General features: G+C 30.9%; 1 protein-coding gene across 3 annotated transcripts in view; it reads right to left on the bottom strand.

Annotated features, from left to right (window-relative positions):
* Window positions 1–21,014, bottom strand: part of slit2 (slit homolog 2 (Drosophila)) — a 595,329-nt gene extending 574,315 nt beyond the window's left edge. For all 3 annotated transcript variants that reach the window (XM_061984403.2, XM_061984402.2, XM_061984404.2), the window contains exons 1-2: window positions 20,257–21,014; window positions 19,711–19,782 (exon numbers count right to left, since the gene is read on the bottom strand). In XM_061984403.2, coding sequence (XP_061840387.2) covers window positions 19,711–19,782; window positions 20,257–20,468 — 284 coding nt within the window. In that variant the 5' untranslated portion in view covers window positions 20,469–21,014. The remainder of the gene's footprint in view (window positions 1–19,710; window positions 19,783–20,256) is intronic.
* Window positions 21,015–21,350: the final 336 nt, after the last annotated feature.

Genomic DNA, 21,350 nt, shown 5'->3' on the forward strand with positions numbered 1-21,350 from the left:
TATTACAGAAACAGAAAGAATATGAAAAATTGTTCCCAATTTTACAAGAAAAACTGAACATTTGTGCAATATTATGATAAAAGTTGGAATTTTACTCAATAACAGTCGCAATTTTACAAGAAAAGCTTAACATTTTGGCAATTTTATGAAAAGAGTCGTCATTTTACTTGACAAAAGTCACAATTTTAGAAGAAAACTTTAAAATATTGGCAATATTATAATAATAATCAGCGTTTTGCTTGGCATAATGATGACAAAAGTCATCACTTTACTCAAAAAATGTCACTGTTTTACAAGAACAACAACAAAAATTGGCAATATTGTGATAAAAGTCAGAATTTTATATGAAAAAATGTCACCCTTTTGCATTAAAAAGTAATAATTTTACATAAAAAAGTCAAAATGTTTCCTTCAAAAAGTCATAATTTTACGAGAAAACATTGCAATTTTACAGAAACAGAAAGAATATGAAAAATTGTTCCCAATTTTACAAGAAAAACTGAACATTTGTGCAATATTATGATAGAAGTTGGAATTTTACTCAATAACAGTCGCAATTTTACAAGAAAAGCTTAACATTTTGGCAAGTTTATGAAAAGAGTCGTCATTTTACTTGACAAAAGTCACAATTTTAGAAGAAAACTTTAAAATGTTGGCAATATTATAATAATAATCAGCGTTTTGCTTGACATAATGATGACAAAAGTCATCACTTTACCCAAAAAATGTCACTGTTTTACAAGAACAACAACAAAAATTGGCAATATTGTGATAAAAGTCAGAATTTTATATGAAAAAATGTCACCCTTTTGCATTAAAAAGTAATAATTTTACATAAAAAAGTCAAAATGTTTCCTTCAAAAAGTCATAATTTTAAGAGAAAATATTGCAATATTACAGAAACAGAAAGAATATGAAAAATTGTTCCCAATTTTACAAGAAAAACTGAACATTTGTGCAATATTATGATAAAAGTTGGAATTTTACTCAATAACAGTCGCAATTTTACAAGAAAAGCTTAACATTTTGGCAATTTTATGAAAAGAGTCGTCATTTTACTTGACAAAAGTCACAATTTTAGAAGAATACTTAAAAATGTTGGCAATATTATAATAATAATCGGTGTTTTGCTTGGCATAATGATGACAAAAGTCATCATTTTACTCAAAAAATTTCACTATTTTACAAGAACAACAAAAAAATTGGCAATATTGTGATAAAAGTCAGAATTTTATATGAAAAAATGTCACCCTTTTGCATTAAAAAGTAATCATTTTACATAAAAAAAGTCAAAATGTTTCCTTCAAAAAGTCATGATTTTCCGAGAAAATATTGCAATATTACAGAAACAGAAAGAATATGAAAAATTGTTCACAATTTTACAAGAAAAACTGAACATTTGTGCAATATTATGATAAAAGTTGGAATTTTACTCAATAACAGTCGCAATTTTACAAGAAAAGCTTAACATTTTGGCAATTTTATGAAAAGAGTCGTCATTTTACTTGACAAAAGTCACAATTTTAGAAGAAAACTTTAAAATGTTGGCAATATTATAATAATAATCAGCGTTTTGCTTGGCATAATGATGACAAAAGTCATCATTTTACTCAAAAAATGTCACTGTTTTACAAGAACAACAACAAAAATTGGCAATATTGTGATAAAAGTCAGAATTTTATATGAAAAAATGTCACCCTTTTGCATTAAAAAGTAATAATTTTACATAAAAAAGTCAAAATGTTTCCTTCAAAAAGTCATAATTTTACGAGAAAACATTGCAATTTTACAGAAACAGAAAGAATATGAAAAATTGTTCACAATTTTACAAGAAAAACTGAACATTTGTGCAATATTATGATAAAAGTTGGAATTTTGCTCAATAACAGTCGCAATTTTACAAGAAAAGTTTAACATTTTGGCAATTTTATGAAAAGAGTCGTCATTTTACTTGACAAAAGTCACAATTTTAGAAGAAAACTTTAAAATGTTGGCAATATTATAATAATAATCAGCGTTTTGCTTGGCATAATGATGACAAAAGTCATCATTTTACCCAAAAAATGTCACTGTTTTACAAGAACAACAACAAAAATTGGCAATATTGTGATAAAAGTCAGAATTTTATATGAAAAAATGTCACCCTTTTGCATTAAAAAGTAATAATTTTACATAAAAAAAGTCAAAATGTTTCCTTCAAAAAGTCATAATTTTACGAGAAAACATTGCAATTTTACAGAAACAGAAAGAATATGAAAAATTGTTCACAATTTTACAAGAAAAACTGAACATTTGTGCAATATTATGAAAAAAGTTGGAATTTTACTCAATAACAGTCGCAATTTTACAAGAAAAGCTTAACATTTTGGCAATTTTATGAAAAGAGTCGTCATTTTAGAAGAAAACTTTAAAATGTTGGCAATATTATAATAATAATCGGCGTTTTGCTTGGCATAATGATGACAAAAGTCATCATTTTACCCAAAAAATGTCACTGTTTTACAAGAACAACAACAAAAATTGGCAATATTGTGATAAAAGTCAGAATTTTATATGAAAAAATGTCACCCTTTTGCATTAAAAAGTAATAATTTTACATAAAAAAAGTCAAAATGTTTCCTTCAAAAAGTCATAATTTTACGAGAAAACATTGCAATTTTACAGAAACAGAAAGAATATGAAAAATTGTTCACAATTTTACAAGAAAAACTGAACATTTGTGCAATATTATGAAAAAAGTTGGAATTTTACTCAATAACAGTCGCAATTTTACAAGAAAAGCTTAACATTTTGGCAATTTTATGAAAAGAGTCGTCATTTTAGAAGAAAACTTTAAAATGTTGGCAATATTATAATAATAATCGGCGTTTTGCTTGGCATAATGATGACAAAAGTCATAATTTTACTCAAAAAATGTCACTGTTTTACAAGAACAACAAAAAAAAATTGCAATATTGTGATAAAAGTCAGAATTTTATATGAAAAAATGTCACCCTTTTGCATTAAAAAGTAATCATTTTACATAAAAAAGTCAAAATGTTTCCTTCAAAAAGTCATAATTTTACGAGAAAACATTGCAAATTTACAGAAACAGAAAGAATATGAAAAATTGTTCACAATTTTACAAGAAAAACTGAACATTTGTGCAATATTATGATAAAAGTTGGAATTTTACTCAATAACAGTCGCAATTTTACAAGAAAAGCTTAACATTTTGGCAATTTTATGAAAAGAGTCGTCATTTTACTTGACAAAAGTCACAATTTTAGAAGAAAACTTTAAAATGTTGGCAATATTATAATAATAATCGGCGTTTTGCTTGGCATAATGATGACAAAAGTCATCATTTTACTCAAAAAATGTCACTGTTTTACAAGAACAACAAAAAAAATTGGCAATATTGTGATAAAAGTCAGAATTTTATATGAAAAAATGTCACCCTTTTGCATTAAAAAGTAATCATTTTACATAAAAAAGTCAAAATGTTTCCTTCAAAAAGTCATAATTTTACGAGAAAATATTGTAATATTACAGAAACAAAAAGAATATGAAAAATGGTTCCCAATTTTACAAGAAAAACTGAACATTTGTGCAATATTATGATAAAAGTTGGAATTTTACTCAATAACAGTCGCAGTTTTACAAGAAAAGCTTAAAATGTTGGCAATATTATAATAATAATCGGCGTTTTGCTTGGCATAATGATGACAAAAGTCCTCATTTTACTCAAAAAATGTCACTGTTTTACAAGAACAACAAAAAAAATTGGCAATATTGTGATAAAAGTCAGAAATTTATATGAAAAAATGTCACCATTTTGCATTAAAAAGTAATAATTTTACATAAAAAAGTCAAAATGTTTCCTTCAAAAAGTCATGATTTTCCAAGAAAATATTGCAATATTACAGAAACAGAAAGAATATGAAAAATTGTTCCCAATTTTACAAGAAAAACTGAACATTTGTGCAATATTATGAAAAAAGTTGGAATTTTACTCAATAACAGTCGCAATTTTACAAGAAAAGCTTAACATTTTGGCAATTTTATGAAAAGAGTCGTCATTTTACTTGACAAAAGTCACAATTTTAGAAGAAAACTTTAAAATGTTGGCAATATTATAATAATAATCGGCGTTTTGCTTGGCATAATGATGACAAAAGTCATCATTTTACCCAAAAAATGTCACTGTTTTACAAGAACAACAAAAAAAATTGCCAATTTTGTGATAAAAGTCATAATTTTATATGAAAAAATGTCACCCTTTTGCATTAAAAAGTAATAATTTTACATAAAAAAGTCAAAATGTTTCCTTCAAAAAGTCATAATTTTAAGAGAAAATATTGCATTATTACAGAAACAGAAAGAATATGAAAAATTGTTCCCAATTTTACAAGAAAAACTGAACATTTGTGCAATATTATGATAAAAGTTGGAATTTTACTCAATAACAGTCGCAATTTTACAAGAAAAGCTTAACATTTTGGCAATTTTATGAAAAGAGTCGTCATTTTACTTGACAAAAGTCACAATTTTAGAAGAAAACTTTAAAATGTTGGCAATATTATAATAATAATCAGCGTTTTGCTTGGCATAATGATGACAAAAGTCATCACTTTACTCAAAAAATGTCACTGTTTTACAAGAACAACAAAAAAAATTGGCAATATTGTGATAAAAGTCAGAATTTTATATGAAAAAATGTCACCCTTTTGCATTAAAAAGTAATAATTTTACATAAAAAAGTCTAAATGTTTCCTTCAAAAAGTCATAATTTTACGAGAAAATATTGCAATATTACAAAAACAGAAAGAATATGAAAAATTGTTCCCAATTTTACAAGAAAAACTGAACATTTGTGCAATATTATGAAAAAAGTTGGAATTTTACTCAATAACAGTCGCAATTTTACAAGAAAAGCTTAACATTTTGGCAATTTTATGAAAAGAGTCGTCATTTTACTTGACAAAAGTCACAATTTTAGAAGAAAACTTTAAAATGTTGGCAATATTATAATAATAATCGGCGTTTTGCTTGGCATAATGATGACAAAAGTCATCACTTTACTCACAAAATGTCACTGTTTTACAAGAACAACAACAAAAATTGGCAATATTGTGATAAAAGTCAGAATTTTATATGAAAAAATGTCACCCTTTTGCATTAAAAAGTAATAATTTTACATAAAAAAGTCAAAATGTTTCCTTCAAAAAGTCATAATTTTACGAGAAAACATTGCAATTTTACAGAAACAGAAAGAATATGAAAAATTGTTCCCAATTTTACAAGAAGAACTGAACATTTGTGCAATATTATGATAAAAGTTGGAATTTTACTCAATAACAGTCGCAATTTTACAAGAAAAGTTTAACATTTTGGCAATTTTATGAAAAGAGTCATCATTTTACTTGACAAAAGTCAAAATTTTAGAAGAAAACTTTAAAATGTTGGCAATATTATAATAATAATCGGCATTTTGCTTGGCATAATGATGACAAAAGTCATCATTTTACTCAAAAAATGTCACTGTTTTACAAGAACAACAACAAAAATTGGCAATATTGTGATAAAAGTCAGAATTTTATATGAAAAAATGTCACCCTTTTGCATTAAAAAGTAATAATTTTACATAAAAAAAGTCAAAATGTTTCCTTCAAAAAGTCATGATTTTCCGAGAAAATATTGCATTATTACAGAAACAGAAAGAATATGAAAAGTTGTTCCCAATTTTACAAGAAAAACTGAACATTTGTGCAATATTATGATAAAAGTTGGAATTTTACTCAATAACAGTCGCAATTTTACAAGAAAAGCTTAACATTTTGGCAATTTTATGAAAAGAGTCGTCATTTTACTTGACAAAAGTCACAATTTTAGAAGAAAACTTTAAAATGTTGGCAATATTATAATAATAATCGGCGTTTTGCTTGGCATAATGATGACAAAAGTCATCACTTTACCCAAAAAATGTCACTGTTTTACAAGAACAACAAAAAAATTGGCAATATTGTGATAAAAGTCAGAATTTTATATGAAAAAATTTCACCCTTTTGCATTAAAAAGTAATAATTTTACATAAAAAAGTCAAAATGTTTCCTTCAAAAAGTCATAATTTTAAGAGAAAATATTGCATTATTACAGAAACAGAAAGAATATGAAAAATTGTTCCCAATTTTACAAGAAAAACTGAACATTTGTGCAATATTATGATAAAAGTTGGAATTTTACTCAATAACAGTCGCAATTTTACAAGAAAAGCTTAACATTTTGGCAATTTTATGAAAAGAGTCGTCATTTTACTTGACAAAAGTCACAATTTTAGAAGAAAACTTTAAAATGTTGGCAATATTATAATAATAATCGGCGTTTTGCTTGGCATAATGATGACAAAAGTCATCACTTTACCCAAAAAATGTCACTGTTTTACAAGAACAACAAAAAAATTGGCAATATTGTGATAAAAGTCAGAATTTTATATGAAAAAATTTCACCCTTTTGCATTAAAAAGTAATAATTTTACATAAAAAAGTCAAAATGTTTCCTTCAAAAAGTCATAATTTTAAGAGAAAATATTGCATTATTACAGAAACAGAAAGAATATGAAAAATTGTTCCCAATTTTACAAGAAAAACTGAACATTTGTGCAATATTATGATAAAAGTTGGAATTTTACTCAATAACAGTCGCAATTTTACAAGAAAAGCTTAACATTTTGGCAATTTTATGAAAAGAGTCGTCATTTTACTTGACAAAAGTCACAATTTTAGAAGAATACTTAAAAATGTTGGCAATATTATAATAATAATCGGCGTTTTGCTTGGCATAATGATGACAAAAGTCATCATTTTACTCAAAAAATTTCACTATTTTACAAGAACAACAAAAAAATTGGCAATATTGTGATAAAAGTCAGAATTTTATATGAAAAAATTTCACCCTTTTGCATTAAAAAGTAATAATTTTACATTAAAAAGTCTAAATGTTTCCTTCAAAAAGTCATAATTTTACGAGAAAACATTGCAATTTTACAGAAACAGAAAGAATATGAAAAATTGTTCCCAATTTTACAAGAAAAACTGAACATTTGTGCAATATTATGATAAAAGTTGGAATTTTACTCAATAACAGTCGCAATTTTACAAGAAAAGCTTAACATTTTGGCAATTTTATGAAAAGAGTCGTCATTTTACTTGACAAAAGTCACAATTTTAGAAGAAAACTTTAAAATGCTGCTTTTAGTTAATTGTTTTCTTTGTAATTGGTTTTTAATCTTCATTATTTACTTCAAGTTATTACAGTATGTCTCTATATACATATTTATATATATATATATATTTGTTTTCATTAATTTTGGCCATTGGGGGCGCATTTCAATTTCTTACACACACTTGTTATTTCATATGTTGACCAGAGAGGGAGCACTTCAAAATTTTACACACACTGGTTATTTCATGTGTTGGCCAGAGCGGTAGCACTTCACATTTTTACATACACTTGTTTTTTCATATGTTGACCAGAGAGGGAGCACTTCAAAATTTTACACACACTGGTTATTTCATATGTTGGCCAGAGGGGGAGCACTTCACATTTTTACACACACTTGTTATTTGGAAGATACTTTTCCTTCTTCGTGTCTCAAGAAGGGTAGAAATACAACACACACACACACACACACACACACACACACACACACACACACACACACACACACACACACACACACACACACACACACACACACGTATTTGTTACCTTCTTGAGACCTGAGAAAAATGCCTCCCTCTTTAGGACCAGCCTTTCTAGATATATAAAGAAGTGTATTTACAACATTAATAATATATACATACTATGCACATATAAAAAAGCTTCTTGGGAAAAATAAGTTGGAATTTCATAAGAAAAACTTAGAATGTTGGCAGTATTATAAAAAAGTCGTCATTTTACTCAACGCAAGTCAACCTTTTACAAGAAAAACTGAACATTTGTGGAATATTATGAAAAAAGTTGGAATTTTACTCAATAAAAGTCGCAATTTTACAAGAAAAGCTTAACATTTTGGCAATTTTATGAAAAGAGTCGTCATTTTACTTGACAAAAGTCACAATTTTAGAAGAAAACTTTAAAATGTTGGCAATATTATAATAATAATCGGCGTTTTGCTTGGCATAATGATGACAAAAGTCATCATTTTACTCAAAAAATTTCACTATTTTACAAGAACAACAAAAAAATTGGCAATATTATGATAAAAGTCAGAATTTTATATGAAAAAATGTCACCCTTTTGCATTAAAAAGTAATAATTTTACATAAAAAAGTCAAAATGTTTCCTTCAAAGAGTCATAATTTTACAAGAAAATATTGTATTACAGAAACAAAAAGAATATGAAAAATTGTTCCCAATTTTACAAGAAGAACTGAACATTTGTGCAATATTATGATAAAAGTTGGAATTTTACTCAATAACAGTCGCAATTTTACAAGAAAAGCTTAACATTTTGGCAATTTTATGAAAAAAGTCGTCATTTTACTTGACAAAAGTCACAATTTTAGAAGAAAACTTTAAAATGTTGGCAATATTATAATAATAATCGGCGTTTTGCTTGACATAATGATGACAAAAGTCATCACTTTACTCAAAAAATGTCACTGTTTTACAAGAACAACAAAAAAATTGGCAATATTGTGATAAAAGTCAGAATTTTATATGAAAAAATGTCACCCTTTCGTATTAAAAAGTAATAATTTTACATAAAAAAAAGTCAAAATGTTTCCTTCAAAAAGTCATAATTTTACGAGAAAATATTGTATTACAGAAACAAAAAGAATATGAAAAATGGTTCCCAATTTTACAAGAAAAACTGAACATTTGTGCAATATTATGATAAAAGTTGGAATTTTACTCAATAACAGTCACAATTTTACAAGAAAAGCTTAACATTTTGGCAATTTTATGAAAAGAGTCGTCATTTTACTTGACAAAAGTCACAATTTTAGAAGAAAACTTTAAAATGTTGGCAATATTATAATAATAATCGGCGTTTTGCTTGGCATAATGATGACAAAAGTCATCATTTTACTCAAAAAATGTCACTGTTTTACAAGAACAACAACAAAAATTGGCAATATTGTGATAAAAGTCAGAATTTTATATGAAAAAATGTCACCCTTTTGCATTAAAAAGTAATAATTTTACATAAAAAAGTCAAAATGTTTCCTTCAAAAAGTCATAATTTTACGAGAAAATATTGTAATATTACAGAAACAAAAAGAATATGAAAAATGGTTCCCAATTTTACAAGAAAAGCTTAACATTTTGGCAATTTTATGAAAAGAGTCGTCATTTTAGAAGAAAACTTTAAAATGTTGGCAATATTATAATAATAATCGGCGTTTTGCTTGACATAATGATGACAAAAGTCATAATTTTACTCAAAAAATTTCACTATTTTACAAGAACAACAAAAAAATTGGCAATATTGTGATAAAAGTCAGAATTTTCTATGAAAAAATTTCACCCTTTTGCATTAAAAAGTAATAATTTTACATAAAAAAGTCAAAATGTTTCCTTCAAAAAGTCATAATTTTAAGAGAAAATATTGCAATATTACAGAAACAGAAAGAATATGAAAAATTGTTCACAATTTTACAAGAAAAACTGAACATTTGTGCAATATTATGAAAAAAGTTGGAATTTTACTCAATAACAGTCGCAATTTTACAAGAAAAGCTTCATATTTTGGCAATTTTATGAAAAGAGTCGTCATTTTACTTGACAAAAGTCACAATTTTAGAAGAAAACTTTAAAATGTTGGCAATATTATAATAATAATCAGCGTTTTGCTTGGCATAATGATGACAAAAGTCATCATTTTACTCAAAAAATGTCACTGTTTTACAAGAACAACAACAAAAATTGGCAATATTGTGATAAGTCAAAATTTTATATGAAAAAATGTCACCCTTTTGCATTAAAAAGTAATAATTTTACATAAAAAAGTCAAAATGTTTCCTTCAAAAAGTCATAATTTTAAGAGAAAACATTGCATTATTACAGAAACAGAAAGAATATGAAAAATTGTTCCCAATTTTACAAGAAAAACTGAACATTTGTGCAATGTTATGATAAAAGTTGGAATTTTACTCAATAACAGTCACAGTTTTACAAGAAAAGTTTAACATTTTGGCAATTTTATGAAAAGAGTCGTCATTTTAGAAGAAAACTTTAAAATGTTGGCAATATAATAATAATCGGCGTTTTGCTTGACATAATGACAAAAGTCATAATTTTACTCAAAAAATGTCACTGTTTTACAAGAACAACGAAAAAAATTGGCAATATTGTGATAAAAGTCAAAATTTTATATGAAAAAATGTCACCCTTTTGCATTAAAAAGTAATAATTTTACATAAAAAAGTCAAAATGTTTCCTTCAAAAAGTCATGATTTTCCGAGAAAATATTGCATTATTACAGAAACAGAAAGAATATGAAAAATTGTTCCCAATTTTACAAGAAAAACTGAACATTTGTGCAATGTTATGATAAAAGTTGGAATTTTGCTCAATAACAGTCGCAATTTTACAAGAAAAGCTTAACATTTTGGCAATTTTATGAAAAGAGTCATCATTTTACTTGACAAAAGTCACAATTTTAGAAGAATACTTAAAAATGTTGGCAATATTATAATAATAATCGGCGTTTTGCTTGGCATAATGATGACAAAAGTCATCATTTTACTCAAAAAATGTCACTGTTTTACAAGAACAACAAAAATTGGCAATATTGTGATAAAAGTCAGAATTTTATATGAAAAAATGTCACCCTTTTGCATTAAAAAGTAATAATTTTACATTAAAAAGTCTAAATGTTTCCTTCAAAAAGTCATAATTTTACGAGAAAATATTGCATTATTACAGAAACAGAAAGAATATAAAAAAAATTTCCCAATTTTACAAGAAAAACTGAACATTTGTGCAATATTATGATAAAAGTTGGAATTTTACTCAATAAAAGTCGCAATTTTACAAGTAAAACTGAACATTTGTGCAATATTATGATAAAAGTTGGAATTTTACTCAATAACAATCGCAGTTTTACAAGAAAAACTGAACATTTGTGCAATATTACGATAAAAGTTGGAATTTTACTCAATAACAGTCGCAATTTTACAAGAAAAGCTTACAATGTTGGCAATTTTATGAAAAGTCTTAAATTTACTCGACAAAACACACAATTTTAGAAGAAAACTTTCACATGTTGGCAACATTATAACAATAATCAGAGTTTTACTTGGCAAAATCATTTCACTATTTTACAGGAACAACAAAACAATTGGCAATATTGTGATACAAGTCAGAATTTTATATGACAAATGTTCCCATTTTGCATTAAAAAGTAATCATTTTACCTAAAAGAAGTCATAATTTTACGAGAAAATATTGCAATATTACAGAAGCAGAAAGAATGAGAAAAAAGTCAACACATTGTGAGAAAAACACTGCTTTTAGTTAATTGTTTTCTTTGTAATTGGTTTTTAATCTTCATTATTTACTTCAAGTTATTACAGTATGTCTCTATATACATATTTATATATATATATTTGTTTTCATTAATTTTGGCCATGGGGGGCGCATTTCAATTTCTTACACACACTTGTTATTTCATATGTTGACCAGCGAGGGAGCACTTCAAAATTTTACACACACTGGTTATTTCATATGTTGGCCAGAGCGGGAGCACTTCACATTTTTACATACACTTGTTTTTTCATATGTTGACCAGAGAGGGAGCACTTCAAAATTTTACACACACTGGTTATTTCATATGTTGGCCAGAGCGGGAGCACTTCACATTTTTACATACGCTTGTTATTTCATATGTTGACCAGAGAGGGAGCACTTCAAAATTTTACACACACTGGTTATTTCATATGTTGGCCAGAGCGGGAGCACTTCACATTTTTACATACACTTGTTATTTCATATGGTGACCAGAGAGGGAGCACTTCAAAATTTTACACACACTGGTTATTTCATATGTTGGCCAGAGCGGGAGCACTTCACATTTTTACATACGCTTGTTATTTCATATGTTGACCAGCGAGGGAGCACTTCAAAATTTTACACACACTGGTTATTTCATATGTTGGCCAGAGGGGGAGCACTTCACATTTTTACACACACTTGTTATTTGAAAGATACTTTTCCTTCTTCGTGTCTCAAGAAGGGTAGATATACAAGAACACACACACACACACACACACACACTCACACACACACACACACACACACACACACACACACGATCAGCATAAGGTGCACCAGAAGTAGATGACCGGAAAGCAGCATTGTAAGAAAACAAGCATGCACACAAGCAATTAAGGAGATAATCTGCAAAGGAATTCCAACTATGTGTATCCCTCTGTTCACTTTCACATGTTGCACCACACACACACACACACACACACACACACACACACACACACACACACACACACACACACTGAGCATGATTTCATCGCGGGTAAGCAACCTGTTCTTACTTGACTCGCCCTTTCATCCGTAATGACAAGCTCTCTCCCTTCGCCACTTCCTCAGCCATCACCCCGGCACACACACACACAGGGGCCCTGGGGGGGCCCCGCAGGCACCGGGTTAAAATAAGAGCCTCCTGACACCTTCACTGGCAGATTAACAGGTGCCAACGCTGCTCTGCGTAAGATTTACATGCACAGGGACTCACTCGCAGCAACGATGGTGCAACTCAAAGAGTTTGCCGGCAGACACCAGACATTGAAACAACGACGACAACTTGTTGGATTATGTCCTGACTTTGAGCAACACAAACATAACATTGAAACAACATGCTTTTTGACGACGTTTAATCAATGTTGGGTTCTGAAATTTTGTCATTTTACGACCAATATTCTACAACACAAATACAACGTTGAAACAACATGCTTTTTGACGTTTAATCAATGTTGCGTTCTGACGTTGATTTGACCATTGAAATTTGATCATTTCCCAACCAATATTCTACAACACAAACATAACGTTGACACAACATGCTTTTTGATGACGTTTAATCAATGTTGGGTTCTCACATTGATTTGACCATTGAAATTTGGTCATTTTACCAACCAATATTCTACAACACAAACACAACGTTGAAACAACATGCTTTTTGACAACGTTTAATCAATGTTGGGTTCTGACGTTGATTTGACCGTTGAAATTGTGGTCATTCTACCAACCAATATTCTACAACACAAATACAACGTTGAAACAACATGCTTTTTGATGACGTTTAATCAATGTTGGGTTCTGACGTTGATTTGACCATTGAAGTTTGGTAATTTTACCAACCAATAATCGACAATATAAATACAACGTTGAAACAACATGCTTTTTGACAACGTTTAATCAATGTCAGGTTGTGACGTTGATTTGACCGTTGAAATTGTGGTCATTCTACCAACCAATATTCTACAACACAAATACAACGTTGAAACAACATGCTTTTTGATGACGTTTAATCAATGTTGGGTTCTGACGTTGATTTGACCATTGAAGTTTGGTAATTTTACCAACCAATAATCGACAATATAAATACAACGTTGAAACAACATGCTTTTTGACAACGTTTAATCAATGTCAGGTTGTGACGTTGATTTGACCGTTGAAATTGTGGTCATTCTACCAACCAATATTCTACAACACAAATACAACGTTGAAACAACATGCTTTTTGACAACGTTTAATCAATGTCAGGTTGTGACGTTGATTTGACCGTTGAAATTGTGGTCATTCTACCAACCAATATTCTACAACACAAATACAACATTGAAACAACATGCTTTTTGACGACGTTTAATCAATGTTGCATTCTTAAATTGACTTGACCATTGAAATTTGATCATTCCCCAACCAATATTCGACAACACAAATACAACGTTGAAACAACATGCTTTTTGACAACGTTTAATCAATGTTGGGTTCTGACGTTGATTTGACAATTGAAATTTGGTAATTTTACCAACCAATAATCGACATTACAAATACAACATTGAAACAACCGGCTTTTTGACGTTATATCAATGTTGGGTTCTGACGTTGATTGGACCATTGAATTTTGGTCATTTTACCAACCAATAATCGACATTACAAATACAACATTGAAACAACATGCTTTTTGAGGACCTTTAATCAATGTTGGGTTCTGACGTTGATTTGAACATTGAAATTTGGTCATTTCCCAACCAATATTCGACAACACTAATACGACGTTGAAACAACATACTTTTTGCCGACGTTTAATCAATGCTGGGTTCTTAAGTTGACTTGATTATTGAAATGTGGTCATTTCCCAACCAATATTCTACAACACAAACATAACATTAAAACATGCTTTTTGACAATGTTTAATCAATGTTGGGTTCGGACATTGATTTGACCATTGAATTTTGGTCATTTTACCAACCAATAAGCGACAACATAAATACAACATTAAAACAACGTGCTTTTTGACAACGTTTAATCAATTTTGCGTTCTGATGTTGATTTGATCATTGAAATTTGGTCATTTCCCAACCAATATTCTACAACACAAACACAACGTTGACACAACATGCTTTTTGACGACGTTTAATCAATGTTGGGTTCTGACATTGATTTGACCATTGAAATTCAGTCATTTTCCCAACCAATAATCGACAACATAAATACAACATTGACACAACATGCTTTTTGACAACGTTTAATCAATGTTGGGTTCTTAAGTTGACTTGATTATTGAAATTTGGTCATTTACCAACCAATATTCTACAACACAAATACAACGTTTAAACAACATGCTTTTTGACAACGTTTAATCAATGTTGGGTTTTTAAGTTGACTTGATTATTGAATTTTGGTCATTTTCCAAACAATATTCCACAACACAAACATAACGTATAAACAACATGCTTTTTGACATTTAATCAATGTTGGGTTCTGACATTAATTTGACCATTGAAATTTGATCATTTCCCAACCAATATTCTACAATACAAACATAACGTTGAAACAACATGCTTTTTGACAATGTTTAATCAATATTGGGTTCCGACATTGATTTGACCATTGAGTTTTGGTCATTCTACCAACCAATAATCAACAACATGAATACACCGTTGAAACAACATGCTTTTTGACAATGTTTAATCAATGTTGGGTTCCGACGTTGATTTGACCATTGAATTTTGGTCATTTCCCAACAAATATTCTACAACACAAATACAACGTTTGAACAACATGCTTTTTAACAACGTTTATTCAATGTTGGGTTTTTAAGTTGACTTTATTATTGAAATTTGGTCATTTCCCAACCAATATTCTACAACACAAATACAACATTGAAACAACATGCTTTTTGAGGGCGTTTAATCAATGTTGCGTTCTGATGTTAATTTGACCTTTGAAATTTGGTAATTTTACCAACCAATATTCTACAACACAAATACAACGTTGAAACAACATGCTTTTTAACAACGTTTAATCAATGCCGAGTTCAGATGTTGATTTGACCGTTGAAATTTGGTAATTTTACCAACCAATAATCGACAACACAAATACAACATTGAAACAACATGCTTTTTGACAACGTATAATCAATGCCGGGTTCAGATGTTAATTTGACCATTGAAATTTGGTCATTTTCCCAACCAATAATCGACAACATAAATACAATGTTGAAACAACATGCTTTTTGAAGATGTTTAATCAATGTTGGGTTCTGACATTGATTTGACCATTGAAATTTGGTCATTTTACCAACCAATATTCTACAACACAAATACAACGTTGAAACAACATGCTTTTTGACGACGTTTATTCAATGTTGGGTTCTGACGTTGATTTGAGCATTGAAATTTGAACAATTTCCAACCAATATTCTACAAGACAAATACAACGTTGAAACAACATGCTTTTTGACGACATTTAATCAATGTTGGGTTCTGATGTTGATTTGACCGTTGAAAGTTGGTCATTTTTCCAACGAATATTCAAAAACATAAATACAACGTTGAAACAACATGCTTTTTGACAACGTTTAATCAATGTTGGGTTCTGACGTTAATTTGATTATTGAAATTTGGTCATTTCCCAACCAATATTCTACAACACAAAAATAACGTTGAAACAACATGCTTTTTGACGTTTAATCAATGTTGCGTTCTGACCTTGATTTGACCATTGAAATTTGATCATTTCCCAACCAATATTCTACAACACAAATACAACATTGAAACAACATGCTTTTTGATGACGTTTAATCAATGTTGGGTTCTCACATTGATTTGACCATTGAAATTTGGTCATTTTACCAACCAATATTCTACAAGACAAATACAACGTTGAAACAACATGCTTTTTGACGACGTTTAATCAATGCCGGGTTCAGATGTTGATTTGACCGTTGAAATTGTGGTCATTCTACCAACCAATATTCTACAACACAAATACAACATTGAAACAACATGCTTTTTGACGACGTTTAATCAATGTTGCGTTCTGATGTTAATTTGACCATTGAAATTTGGTAATTTTACAAACCAATAATCGACAACACAAATACAACATTGAAACAACATGCTTTTTGACAACGTTTAATCAATGTTGGGTTCTGACGTTGATTTGACTAATCGACAACATAAATACAACATTGAAACAACATGCTTTTTGTCAACGTTTAATCAATGTTGCGTTCTGACGTTGATTTGACCATTGAAATTTGATCATTTCCCAACCAATATTCTACAACACAAACACAACATTGAAACAACATGCTTTTTGATGACGTTTAATCAATGTTGGGTTCTCACATTGATTTGACCATTGAAATTTGGTCATTTTACCAACCAATATTCTACAAGACAAATACAACGTTGAAACAACATGCTTTTTGACGACGTTTAATCAATGCCGGGTTCAGATGTTGATTTGACCGTTGAAATTGTGGTCATTTTACCAACCAATATTCTACAAGACAAATACAACATTGAAACAACATGCTTTTTGACAACGTTTAATCAATGTTGCGTTCTGATGTTAATTTGAACATTGAAATTTGGTAATTTTACCAACCAATAATCGACAACACAAATACAACATTGAAACAACATGCTTTTTGACAACGTATAATCAATGCCGGGTTCAGATGTTAATTTGACCATTGAAATTTGGTCATTTTCCCAACCAATAATCGACAACATAAATACAACGTTGAAACAACATGCTTTTTGAAGACGTTTAATCAATATTGGGTTCTGACATTGATTCGATCATTGAAATTTGGTCATTTTCCCAACCAATAATCGACAACATAAATACAACGTTGAAACAACATGCTCTTTGACGACGTTTAATCAATGTTGGGTTCTGAAATTTTGTCATTTTACGACCAATATTCTACAACACAAATACAACGTTGAAACAACATGCTTTTTGACGTTTAATCAATGTTGCGTTCTGACGTTGATTTGACCATTGAAATTTGGTCATTTCCCAACCAATATTCTACAACATAATTACAACGTTGAAACAACATGCTTTTTGAGGGCGTTTAATCAATGTTGCGTTCTGATGTTGATTTGACCATTGAATTTTGGTCATTTTACCAACCAATATTCTACAACACAAATACAACATTGAAACAACATGCTTTTTGATGCTGTCTAATCAATGTTGGGTTCTGGCGTTAATTTGACCATTGAAATTTGATCATTTCCCAACCAATATTCTACAACACAAATACAACGTTGAAACAACATGCTTTTTGATGCTGTTTAATCAATGTTGGGTTCTTAAGTTGATTTGACTATGGAAATTTGGTCATTTCCCAACCAATATTCTACAACACCTATACAACATTGAAACAACGTGCTTTTTGTCAACGTTTAATCAATGTTGCGTTCTGATGTTAATTTGACCATTGAAATTTGGTCATTTACCAACCAATATTCTACAACATAATTACAACGTTAAAACAACATGCTTTTTGACGACGTTTAATCAATGTTGGGTTCTGACGTTGATTTGACCATTGAATTTTGGTCATTTTACCAACCAATATTCTACAACACAAATACAACGTTGAAACAACATGCTTTTTGATGTTGTTTAATCAATGTTGGGTTCTGACGTTAATTTGACCATTGAATTTTGGTCATTTCCCAACCAATATTCTACAACACAAATACAACATTGAAACAACGTGCTTTTTGTCAACGTTTAATCAATGTTGCGTTCTGACGTTGATTTGACCATTGAAATTTGATCATTTCCCAACCAATATTCTACAACACAAATACAACATTGAAACAACATGCTTTTTGATGCTGTCTAATCAATGTTGGGTTCTGACGTTAATTTGACCATTGAAATTTGATAATTTCCCAACCAATATTCTACAACACATATACAACGTTGAAACAACATGCTTTTTGACAATGTTTAATCAATGTTGGGTTCCGACGTTGATTTGACCATTGAATTTTGGTCATTTCCCAACCAATATTCTACAACACAAATACAACATTAAAACAACATGCTTTTTGATGCTGTCTAATCAATGTTGGGTTCTGACGTTAATTTGACTAATCGACAACATAAATACAACATTAAAACAACGTGCTTTTTGTCAACGTTTAATCAATGTTGCGTTCTGATGTTAATTTGACCATTGAAATTTGGTCATTTACCAACCAATATTCTACAACACAAATACAACGTTGAAACAACATGCTTTTTGATGTTGTTTAATCAATGTTGGGTTCTGACGTTAATTTGACCATTGAATTTTGGTCATTTCCCAACCAATATTCTACAACACAAATACAACGTTGAAACAACATGCTTTTTGACAATGTTTATTCAATGTTGGGTTCTGACGTTGATTTGACCATTGAATTTTGGTCATTTTACCAACCAATATTCTACAACACAAATACAACATTGAAACAACATGCTTTTTGATGCTGTCTAATCAATGTTGGGTTCTGGCGTTAATTTGACCATTGAAATGTGATCATTTCCCAACCAATATTCTACAACACAAATACAACGTTGAAACAACATGCTTTTTGATGCTGTTTAATCAATGTTGGGTTCTTAAGTTGACTTGACTATGGAAATTTGGTCATTTCCCAACCAATATTCTACAACACAAATACAACATTGAAACAACATGCTTTTTGACAATGTTTAATCAATGTTGGGTTCCGACGTTGATTTGACCATTGAATTTTGGTCATTTCCCAACCAATATTCTACAACACAAATACAACATTAAAACAACATGCTTTTTGACGATATTTAATCAATGTTGGGTTCTTAATTTGACTTGATTATGGAAATTTGATAATTTCCCAACCAATATTCTACAACACAAAAACAACGTTGAAACAACATGCTTTTCGACAACGTTTAATCAACGTCGGGTTGTAACGTTGATTTGATTACTGAAATGTGGTCATCTCCCAACAAACAACGTGGATCTAACGTTAGACGTCAACGTTGTCTACAATTTACAAACACAACTATTCTGCAAGGTTGCTACAAAGTCAGTTTTAAAGGACATGTACGTATAATCAGTGTTGCATCAATGCCATGTGCCTGCAGGGTTGGTGCATCATAAAAGGTGCAAAGCATCATTTTCAGAAAAAAGGGACTTACAGAACTCGCAGGTGTCTCAATCCCGCAAAATCGGTCTTGGTGATTTTAGTCAGGTTGTTTGCATTCAGATCCCTGAAAGGAGAAATAAGCAATTAATTGAAGGTATGTTTGCTCCTTGCTGCACTGCAGGGCCAATTTCAGTTGTTTTTTTTTTGGGTTTTTTTGCCTGTTTAAACTCCAAGCACACTTGGCTTCCAAATCCGTTTTTGATTAACTTGCTGGTCTATAGGAGAAAAAAAAAAAACACCTGATGTGGTCTTGGGTGCAGCACTTTTTTAATGCAGTGGGAAACCACCAAGTGCAGCCACACTTGACTTCTGACATCAATATTAATAATACAAAGAAGAAGAATGATGTGTCTATCTAAAATCTTGAAATGAGATTTTAGTTGAGGAATTTGGTTATTTGACACTTTTAATTTAGTGATGTTTAAGATTATAGACCAGTAAAAAAAAGTGCAATTTAAAGTGTCTAAAATGTAATAAATTCATGTCAAATTGGTGAAAGTGTTGCAATAAAGTGATGGAAAGATGGCATTGAACTTACAGTCTCTCCGCGTTGCGAGGTATGTTCCGGGGCACACTGCGCAGCCCTTGGCCGTGACAGTCCACCGTAGTCCCGGTGCAGGAGCACTGGGTCGGGCACGGTTGTCCGGCGGCTTCTCCCCCGCACAAGGCGAGCACCAGCACGGCCACCACCAGCTCCGACGCCCGGGCCGGGTACGGAGCGTGGCCCGCGGGGTTGAGGGCTCCCAGCATTGCGGCAATAAGTGTTTAAAAGAATTACACACAAAAAATTAAAAAAATATTTAAAAAAAATCCAGTAAAGTGTTCACGGAAGTCAGCGGGGAGGTCCTCCTCCTCCGAGCACGTGTTGCAATTTCACCCGGAGAATTCACGTTTGGGTCCGGTCTCGGTGCGAGTTGGCTCCCCCGGGAGGGACGTGGGAAGAGGCGGCCGTGAGGCGGCGCTTAGAGCGGCGTAAACTTCCACATGTCCCCGGCATGCAGCGGCCACATGCAGCCCGCCCTCGGAGCCCGTCTCGTCCCCCGACCCCGCGTCCGCGCGCGCTCTAAGTGCACCTCCTCGCGCACGCGCGCGCGCACGCGCTCCCTCGCGCGCACATAATCCAGGTACCAAAAAGAAATAAAAAAAATAAAAAAATAAAAAATATTTTTTTTTTTCTGGTTATTGATTCACACGGGGCGTCCGAGGAGGAATAGCGTCCTTTTTGTCCACCTACCGGAAAAATTATATATATATATATACAAATATATGTAATAATTGGTTCCGTGTGCGCGCAACACCAGCATACAAGTGAGTGAGGCTGGTGCGTCGCCGCGCTGCTGCAGCCTAGAATGCGCGGTCGAGAGACACCGAGGAGGAGGAGAGAGAGGGAGAGAGAGAGAGAGGGGCTGGGAGCGAGTGAGAGAGAGGTGGGGTTACCTTGTCATTCTCTCTAGATGCTTATGTATGTGTGCACACACACATACGCACACATGCACACACACACGCACGCGCACACACACACCACCTGATGCTTTATTTAGCCGTGTCCCCTCCGACAAAAACTGGGAACACCCGTCCTGCATCCATGTTGCTTTTTTTTTTTTTTTTTTTTACAGCCTCTAGTCATTTTGT

The sequence above is a fragment of the Nerophis lumbriciformis genome, linkage group LG25 (genome assembly GCF_033978685.3).
Source record: "Nerophis lumbriciformis linkage group LG25, RoL_Nlum_v2.1, whole genome shotgun sequence".
Lineage (NCBI taxonomy): Eukaryota > Metazoa > Chordata > Actinopteri > Syngnathiformes > Syngnathidae > Nerophis > Nerophis lumbriciformis.